We start from the raw sequence: 10,257 nt of genomic DNA, 5'->3' as shown, positions 1-10,257 counted from the left end.
TGTCACATCCTCTTCAAATGACCATTTCTTAAGATTATATAAAAGAGTAGGAATACGTACGTGATAAGTATGATTGATCAAAACGAAGAAAATTGTTTTTTAAAAATAAAAAATTATTATATTTATATTTTTAAAGTAGTAAGGCCATGACCAACTTTGTAGGGACAAGGGTAGACATAGACCTAACAAGTTGGGAGAAATAACTGTGTGTTGTGAGGCTTGGGACAAGGGTAGACATAGACCTAATAAGTTGGGAGAAATAAATGTGTGCAGTGAGGCTTGAGGTTATGATATCTTAACAATCAAGACTTTGATATCATCTTTTAAATTATTAATTTAATTAAAAATCTTAAATTGTTAGATATTTATATATCCTAAATAATTTTATCTGAAAAAGGGCATTGGAGGTGGGATGATGGGCATGGAATGGAGTAAGAAAGGAGCAGACCAGGGTCCAATTGCAACTGTCCTAGCTCACTCTAAAGCAACAGCAATAATGGACTTACTATATAGAGGGCATAGACACTGAGCATTTCCTTTATTTATCAGGCCACCTGATGCGTGAAAATGGAAATAAAAATGCGAGTTTCCATAAGAAGCCATAGAGCGAATTTTAAAATGGAGATGGAAATGAAATCCCGAAGTGGAGAAAGAAAGCGGTTTTATATAAAGTTTTTATCTTTTCTGGTATTTTCTACTTTGGAAATAGTACAAAGGCGAGCATGAAAACAAGACCCCATTGGTTGTTGCCTAGTAGTTCTGTTGCTCTTATAGGGTATACGCATTCCTCGGATCTTCTCTCTCTTCCTCTCTCTCTCTCTGTTGCTTGAAAGTGTTCCGACACAGCTCCTACCAAATGGGGTTTCTTCTCCGTGCAGTCTAGGATTCCAAGCTGCTTCAGGTACTCTCTTGTCTGTACTTTTTTCTCTTGCTTCTTCATATGGGTGGGTTGCTGGGTCTTATCAGCATCTGCACTCCTTTTTCACTTTGTGCCTCTACTCTTTCCCCTTTTCCGTTTGTGGTTTTGGTTTCTGCTGATATCATTTGCGTTATCTTTCTGGGTTTTGTCCCCTCACTTTGTTTGTCAGGTTGTTTGAGTGCTTGTCTGTGCCATGTGAACTGCGCTTTTCACGTGGGTAGCTAGAATTTTCCAATTTTTTGAATATTTTGTTTCCAATTTTTTGAATATTTTGTTTCAAATTGTTGGTGGTCTCAAGTTTGGGTGGTTTTAACATCTGGGTGTTTAAAACTTCCTTCTCAATAATTTTGATGTAATTTAGTTTGTTCATTCTCCGGTTCTATGAACGGATTGCCAGATCGAAAAAATGGGCATAAACTGGTTTCTTGAACATCTTTGGTGGAAATCAATGAATTGGTTTTTTTCTTCATTTTTCCCCTTTTCTGGACGTGAATTGAGCAAAATTGTAATGGGAAATTTTGTTGTAAATTCAAAATTGCAGGAGTTAGATTGAAGAATATAGAGAAAGGAAGTTATAAATTGTTGCTAGGAGTGGTGTAGAGGGTATATATGACAATGCAAACCACCTATTTCAAGGAACATGCGGGAAGTGCCCATAATCCCACTGGGCAATTATCGTCCGCTGCAGCAGTGCCTTGGTGGAGTGGGCTTGGATCTCAATCAGTTTATGATGAATCTTTTGCTCAATTGAAGTCTTTATCAATGGAACATCCCGGTAAAGGAGACCAACTCACTGCCATTAAACAAGTGGAGCTGGGTGCAGAAGATGGAACGGATAAGGGGAATTCAACTCAGTTCACTATATTTTCCGGTATGTCCTCCCTCATGCTCTTTGATGCCATTTTAGAGGATTGTTTTTTTGTTGGATTTGTTATGCACTGTTATTTAGGGCTATGACTATGAGTATAGCTTTAAAAACTCTGAAGTTTGTCTGCATGGAGATATGGTAGTGACTAGTTGTCTCTTGCACTATAAAGATCCACTATGTTTCTTTAATAGCATGTAGAATTTGTCCAGAATCCAATGGTAGGATGAGAATATAACTTACTGGAGCTACATTACATTTACAAAGGAAATATAGAGATCTACTGGTAGCAAGTTTGTTTAGTACAAGTGTTGGCAGATAGGAGATGATCCAAATCCTTGGTTTAATTTCTCCCTCCATTTCGTTCTTGCTTGTTACTTGATGGCATCAAAGAAACTTGGAAATCTTTAAGGAATGAGTTGCTTGTGGTGATAATAATATCATAGATTGATTCTTGTTCAGTCTTTGAACTATGAAGATATGGATAAACTTATTGTTAGATCCAATTCAGTTGGTGGGAAGCTGCACCGCTTTGGAAGGTTAGAAGCAATATGAAAGCTTAATGCTGAAAGATATCATAGCAGTGACTCAGAGTATGTTTTGATGAAGAGATGTGTTGGCCTGTATATCAATTTTGCTCCCTTACTTTTAATTGGGGAAGAAAAAACCTAGATGGATGGATTAAATTAGACAATTATTGTGGAATAACCTATTTTTGTTAACATGAATGAATTATAAATGTATTTGTTTCTAACACTTAGTTGGGTGTAAATAAACTTGGAATTTATTAATTGGATTTAGCTGCTCTTATTTGATAGGCCCATATATTACAAACTAGAAGGGAGAATGTGTATGTGGGACAGGTATTATGGAATAACCAACCATAAAAACATTATCTATACAGTTACCTTATAGGTACAGGCCGTGGACTCAAAACTCAACAGTTCCTGAAAATGGCTACCCAAAGTGAGAGCAGAAAATTGTTAACTGGTATGTGGTAACTAGGTCAACATGAAAACCCTGAATTAAGGACATCGGTCGCATGGCTAGGGAGTAGACTATTTTATCATACATACTATTCTGTTAAAGAGAAGTCATTTTGCTACTTCTGTGTAACCAATATTGTTGTCCTTCAAAGACAGAAGGGTAGCCATGTAAATCTGTCTACAGTTTGCGTCACCATGCTTTAAATAGACACACTGTGTCCATGCTGCATGTGGTGATCATTTAACCATCATTTAGTACTAGTTTTTTACCTGCTGAAGCTTCCCCCCCCCCCCCCCCCCCCCCCCTCCCTCCCTCTACCTTCCTATATTGGCTCTTAAGAAGCCTGGCATGGTTAAGGCTAAAGCATATTGCACTAAAACTCCAAATGAACAATTGCCTGCTGATTACTGATACTTGTGAAACTTATGCAGTCTGTCAAAAGGAAAGAAATACAGACTTGAACATGTGATCTTTTAACTATTCTCTCATCACTCAGACCAACTGAGTGTTTCTTTACTTGATATTTGAGACAAAAAAAAAAAAGAAAAGGAATTTGATATTTTTGTCTTACTATATGTTGCATTAAACTTTTGATCCCTTTTTAGGAGACTAGTGTTCTTGGTCTCTTGAATATTTTCGATTAAGCCTACCTGAGATGAAACTAATATGGTATCTGAGTCAAAACACTGGCATGGAAGATATGCTAGCACAATCTGATTGGGAGTTACCAAGGTGCATGGGAATAAGACTATCCAATCCAAGCATGTTGTGAGTGTTATGGAAAACTTTGAGGTTCAACCTCTGCAGTATATCAATAATTAGGATGTCACAGTTGCCCTCCCCCCACAAAATAACGGAAAGGGAACAAGTTTGGATGCCAACTAAGGTAGTGGGTTAAATTTCTATCTTCACCTCTGAAATAAAAGGAAAACATATGTCTAAGAAGGAGTTGAAATTAAGAAGACAAGCTTCTTAACAGCAAATAGTTAAACCATTAAAGTGGTCCAAGTACCACCATACTGATAAAACTCTAGAACCATTCCCATTTATTTATTTTCAATAATTCCTGAAATCCTCTCAATTAGGCTACCACTTAGTGTTCCATAGTACAATGAACAAGAAAGGTGACAATGGATTGGCGTGAAGCAAACCCCTGGAACTAAAAAGAATCTGGGTGGAGATTTGTTGATTAGGACATAAGAACCAGAGTGAAGAAATGCAGGCTTTCACCCGACTAACCCATCTATTCCCATACCTCATATGGGAAGCAGATACAAGAAAAATCTAATTGACATGATGATAAGTTTTATTATATATATATATATATATATCCACCTTGCACGCTTCTTCTGGAATTCCACATTTCAACCATGAAATTACTGCCTCATCAGCTAGGAATGCTGCATCCAGATATGATGGTCTTCTACAAAAGCATTCTGAGATTTTAAGGTTATTTTACTAATTACATTTATAATTCTTAGAGCTAGAAAATTAGCAATTGTACACACTTCCACCAAGCCAATAGGTCGGAAATGTTTCAGTTCCCCACATCTCCCATTTGGAACCGACAGCATGAAAATATCATTCAAATTCCTCTCAAGACCTTCCTGAAACATGGAATGGGGGCTTCAAAACCAAGTCACTCTTCAGAGTTGCCCAATTCTAGAGCAAAATGGCCAAAGTAAAGGCATCTGGACCAGCGGCTTTATCTCCATTCAACTTACTTAGGTAATTTATTCACTGGCTAGTTGAAAAGACTTTTGAAGTGGTTAGGACTCCCTTTATATCATTTTCTTCCATCTGCTTAGCATGCTGGGGGAAAAAAATGAGCTCTTGTTGCAAATTGCTTCTGAGGATGCCTTGTATGAACCCTGATTTTTAATTAGTCAACATTTTTGGCGAGGAATGTCATCCTTAGACTTGGGAGAAGATGAAATCATCATCCAGGATTGAGATGTAGTAGCCCGTGAAATGAAAATAATTTGACAAATAAGTAGGTTGATGGGAGGAAAGTGACTCCTAAGGAACCTAGAGCAATCAGTTTATTAATGATGTGATTGGCCGGGTGATGTTATGAAAGAATGAATGAACTTAAATTGTGTTGGATGGATTAGTGGTTATATTTGTGTTTATATTTCATCTTTCATGGCTTCAGACTTCCTACAAGGACAAGTTGGTGATGCTGATAATAGGTGAGACGGGGCAGAATGATGCTAGAAAAAAGTTAGCATTCAATGTGTGCTCTTGGTTGCCACAGATTCTCTCTCTGTTAGTCCCCACCTGATGAGAAAATGAGCCAAAAATTTCGGGAGAGTAAACAATTTTTTGCTGTTTGATGATTTTTCTTTCCTTGTAGATTTAATCGAAAACCTCTTTATCAAGCAACATTTAACACTAGGATGGAAATATCTGAACCTGTAAAGTTTGCTAAATTTAGCCGATTCATGGTCATAAAGGTAGCTATTGCAAGCAGTTTCTGATGCTGAACTAATCTATACAAAAATATGCATATACAAATTATTTCTATGCCAGAGCCTTTAAGTTTGATTATGATTAATTGACTGATTTTTCTTCAGGTGAATGCAAAAATTCAGAGGATGCACAAAAGCCTCAGCCACTCCAGGCAACCATCTCTATGCAATCAACTATCCCAGAATATCAAACTCGTTTTGAGCTTGGATTTGGTCAGCCCATGGTAAAGTTTTTTCACAATCAACTCATTACCCAAAGTGACTGAATGCTTATTGTTTCTTCTTGGTTTCTGAACCACAAAACTGTAGGTCTGTGTGAAGTATCCTTATGCGGATCAATGTTATGGAGTCTTCTCAGCTTATGGACATCAAGTTATGGTTGTTCATCTCTCTTTCCTTCTAACTCATAAATTGATGGGAAAACAAATTATAATTATATTGTCTACTCAAAGTTCTTGTCGTACTGTGAATCATCTTACATCTGGGGCCTTTTTTGTTAATATTTTGTCTAATTGAAATTCTTCTCTTTTTTCGCTTTCTTACTTTGGGGTTAGAACCCATGCTCACGTATTTGAATGGAAAAATGTGCTATACAATAGTTTAAGGGTAAAGTTATATGCTTGATTTTTGCTGTGAAGCGGTCCCATTTTTTCTTTGAAATCTAATGTCTGGAAAAGGAATTTGAATTTATAAGTTTTGATTCACAATTGTGAAGAGTATCAGTTGTTGAAATTGAATATCAGTTAAATACACTCATTCAAATTGCATATGAATTTACACCTGGAAAAATATATGGATATTTGAGGATTCTCTTCTAGTTAGTTAAGTTTGCACTACTTTTAATAGGGAGACAAGAAAGATATATGATTAAAAAAGGTGCCCAGAAAAAATGAGGTGCAACCATGGTACTTGGAAGGAACAGCCAACACCCTAAAGAATCAATAAGGAAGATGGGGTAGGACAGAAAAGACTGATCCAACCCATAGAAGAGAAAACACACTATATCAGCTGCTGCCACTTCTTTATTGGAGGAAATGTTGACCAAATACATATATTGGCCCTTGAATGTAGACTCCCCCATATCTAACATTTCATCAAAAGCTTGTTTTTTGTTAGATTGTATGGAGATGATGGTTAGAGAATGGAAATCATTTCATCCTTCTCTAATAGCCTTCTAAAGCCCCCAAAGCAAAATCTACCCTACTCTCTCTAGAATACCAGCCTCCTTCCTCCTCAGCAAACTTGCCCAAAATGACCTTCCTCTACAATCTACCGCTCTCAGTGGCGAATCTCCATAAACCAGTTCTGTAGCAAAGCCTTATTAAGGATGAGCAGGCTCCTACATAGTTGACCAATTTACCAAGCACATTTTTCTTTCAGGAACCCTACTCCCCACTGAAACTATCTATAGAATTTCTTGAGTCTGTTATAATTGATACTGGCATTAAAAAGGTAGAACATAACCTAGACTGATAAACAGGATAGACAGAATTAGTGTCAAACAACCTCCTTTAGGGAGATATTACCTCTTCCAAGTGGCAAGCCTGTTCTTGAAGTATTCCTCAATTTCACATCAATTTCTACTCAAGTATTTAGAAATGACATATCCCCATATTCCAGCAGAGATGCTAGAACCTCTCACATTCTCTGCATTCCCTATAGAAATAAGTTGCTCTTTTTAAAATTAATTTTTAGGCTAAAGATTGCTCCCTCCCACAAGAAAGGGGAAAAAGTAATATCAAACAAACAAGATCAAAACAAAAGATGAAGAATGCACTTAAAATGTAACCATTTCCAAGTTATGCCCATTCCATCCCCTGGCTTAGGACCATGTATACCCAAATGTTTAGTTAGAAACAAGATGTTGTGTTTGAAATGTACTGTCAGGTCCCACAATATAGAATCCTGCACTAGTAATCTCTAAATGCTTTGTATTAATTGTAATCCTAGGTGATGAATTCAGCTCGGGGTTCAGTTTGTCCCAGCCCATGGACCCACACATGGAGTTTTCATATTTTCTTACATAAGTACAGCAGAGAATGACCTATATAAATCCCAAATATTCCACAACTACTCACTTTGAGCATAGGACAAATAAGAGGCCATAAAAGACAAAGGGTGCAGCTCAACAAAGATACTTCATTGTGATAAGGGTTTTTATATCTCTGTGGCATTTTCTATATGCATCATATGGACATCTTTTGTTTATCCTATTTATCACCTGTGATTGGCTACAACTCTTAAGTCTAGGAACAGATTCTGATTCACTTTCTTCCCCTTTTACAATGAATTAGGGACGTATCATGCTGCCTCTAAGCTTGACAACAGATGATGGACCAATATATGTAAATGCTAAGCAGTATCATGGAATCATTCGGCGACGGCAGTCCCGTGCAAAGGCAGAACTGGAGAATAAACTGACAAGAGCTCGCAAGGTATAATTCCTTAATTCAGTATTATCTTGAGAGGAAACATAATATAAGTTAGTTTTGTTGTAGGCTATGTGGGAAATAACTTTTTCTTCTTTACTTGCCCCATGCCTGGAGCTCATTCTATTGAAGCTTGCAATTTAAGGCCCACCTTTGAAGGGTTTCTCTATAAAACATAGCCTAAAGTCTGTCCCATCAAATTTTCTATTGGCCATCCACCAGACCCAGTAACATACGTAAGGATCTCAGGTTTTGGTTTTGGGATCATTTAATTCAGTTTGCCAATTGGATTTTAAGTTGAATGTATTGAATATTAAAATTCGGTACCTTGGATCCTTATTATGGTTTTAAATTTCTACAAAATTTTCACCTATCAAAAAAAAATTCTACAAAATTTCCAAAAATTTCAAGTCTTCATTCCACTTTTAAGCCAACTAAATTTAGATTTTTTTTCATAAATTTTAGTCTTTTAAAATATATTCGATTATTTAGGATTTTATACTGTCCTTTTATCAAAATTTGAACCTTTTTTTTTTGTTTCTCTTGAAATGGAAATTCAACTTCTCCTATTTGAATGATTTATTTCTGGTTTTTGTTCCACAGCCATATATGCATGAATCACGCCATCTCCATGCAATGCGTCGACCAAGGGGGTGTGGTGGCCGTTTTTTGAAAAAGAATCTGAATGGTGGGAAGTGTGGAACTGACATGAAAAAGGTTGATAACAGGCAACTTTCTCAGCCTACTGGATCTCAGATTTCTGAAGTTTTGCAATCTGATGGTGGAAATATGAACTCACCAAAGGAAGCAAATGGCAACCTGTCAAAACTTTTGGGATCAGAGGTGACTAGTATGTATTCAAGGCGATATCTCCATCAGTTCCCTGTCAATAATGTTCAAGCATCTGTTGACACTCTTGTTGACATGATGGACAGAGGACATGGTATAGTTATGCCCAGTAAGTGGGTTGCAGCAGCAGATAACCGCTGCAACCCCAAAGCTTAATAGCAAGGAAGACTGTGGGTTTGGTGTTAAGTTGCTAGCACCAAACCCCATCCTTGCTGCAACCAAATAGAGAGCTCTGTTGCATTTGCTGTTATGGTTATTGCAACAGGTTTCAATTCAAAAGTTTGCTCCATCAGTAAATGGTTGCTCTTTGAATGGTAATTCATCCTTGGCTCAGTGGCACTAAGTTCATCTTCACCACTCAGTGGTAAAGAGGCTATCTTAGTGCCCCCTATAAAAATAACTAGACTACTGTAAGTGGGTGTGTCCTATTGACTGAATAAGAGCATGAACTCTGGATATCCATGTTTGTGATCCTAAAAATGCTGAGGTTTGGTGTGGTTGAAGTTAGTATCTACTGTGTGAATTTCTGTCTTTTTTAGTGAAGCAACATCTTTGTAGAACCTTTTGTTTGTGGTTGTACTCAGTAACTTTGTCTGCATAATGCATCCCTGCTGCTCACTGTTTGCAGATTATAAAAAACTTTTTGTGCATAGGCAGGCAATTGATCATAGACAGGGCTTTTTTTTTTTTTACTTACTAATTATGGTTGTGGGGCCAGTTTATTGAGTCACTATTTGAAGTTCACAGTGAAGGAGGGATGCCTGTGGAATCTTCCTAGAAAAATAGAGCAGGCAAAGTAACACATCTTAGCTTTCCATCCTGACTACAACAGTGATCCTCAAGCAAATGTGCAGAGTTGATGTTATCACCATGTTAATTTTTTTTTAATAAGCTTTGTCGTTACTTGACTTGGGTTGGTATCATTATGCTTTAAACCAAGAAGCCCTCTTCTATATCTTTTCTTTTGTTAGAGAAAGTAGAGCTCAAATTAGACTTGTTAGCTATTATTATGAATATTGTTTGTAGGATGACTTTTAAGGCATGGAGTTGGAAGTTGTCACAAGCATGAAATTTACCTTCAATTTTTCATGTTGTGTGGCGCTTAGAAGCCCTCAACTCTTTACAAGCCCCACATGAGACACAAGCAACAACACGCAAACAATACAACTCTTTGTAGGGAAAACTCCCCAACTTGCATTAACTCTCAAGCAATTACAAGAAAATTACCTAGGTCTTTTCTGAATAAGACTTCACAACTTTCGCTAGTGGGAAGGCTTGATAAAGCACATTACATGAAGGCAATAATTACACTCATGTTCTAGGAATCAACCCACTAACACAAACCACATTTTAGGTAGTGGGTCAGCTCATGCTTCAGTGTAAACACATTACAATTGCATTCCATACTCCTGCTTTTGTTAGATTTCACAATAGTTACATTGTTTGCTTTTGCTCATACGACCTGTACCATGCTCAAGTGCCCACTCTCTTGTTTATGCCACATTTTTTTGTTCTTATTGCACCATTGCATTCTACTGATTCCATCATAGTAGAAAATCACTTGGCTTGTGCCATGTGTCAAATGTTTTGCAACCCTCATACTAGGTGTGATTTCCTTGATGTACTAACATCCCCTTGCTTAAGCTTCTCCCGATGTCAAAAGTGTCACATCCTTATATCTCTTGATGTCATGTGCTTGTTATGCCTACAACTTGCTTGGTGTTTCACCAACGTCAA

General features: G+C 37.2%; 1 protein-coding gene across 3 annotated transcripts; it reads left to right on the top strand.

Moving 5' to 3' along the window:
- Positions 1 to 633: 633 nt before the first annotated feature.
- LOC100255650 (nuclear transcription factor Y subunit A-10) lies at positions 634 to 9,170 on the top strand. 3 transcript variants are annotated; one of them, XM_002263757.4, is made up of 6 exons: positions 635 to 901; positions 1,461 to 1,790; positions 5,348 to 5,466; positions 5,552 to 5,620; positions 7,537 to 7,677; positions 8,275 to 9,170. In XM_002263757.4, exons 2-6 carry the CDS (start codon positions 1,529 to 1,531, stop codon positions 8,674 to 8,676), a joined length of 993 nt encoding a protein of 330 aa, XP_002263793.1. In that variant the 5' UTR covers positions 635 to 901; positions 1,461 to 1,528; the 3' UTR covers positions 8,677 to 9,170. The 3 variants fall into 3 exon arrangements, with proteins under 3 accessions (XP_010653263.1, XP_002263793.1, XP_019076993.1); XM_019221448.2 differs by lacking the exon at positions 635 to 901 and adding an exon at positions 1,002 to 1,132; XM_010654961.3 differs by lacking the exon at positions 5,552 to 5,620 and having other exon boundaries at positions 634 to 901.
- Positions 9,171 to 10,257: the final 1,087 nt, after the last annotated feature.

This window comes from Vitis vinifera, chromosome 8 (assembly GCF_030704535.1).
Source record: "Vitis vinifera cultivar Pinot Noir 40024 chromosome 8, ASM3070453v1".
Classification (NCBI taxonomy): domain Eukaryota; kingdom Viridiplantae; phylum Streptophyta; class Magnoliopsida; order Vitales; family Vitaceae; genus Vitis; species Vitis vinifera.
The sequence above is the reverse complement of the archived record's forward strand: the minus strand, read 5'-3'. Positions and strand labels throughout refer to the sequence as shown.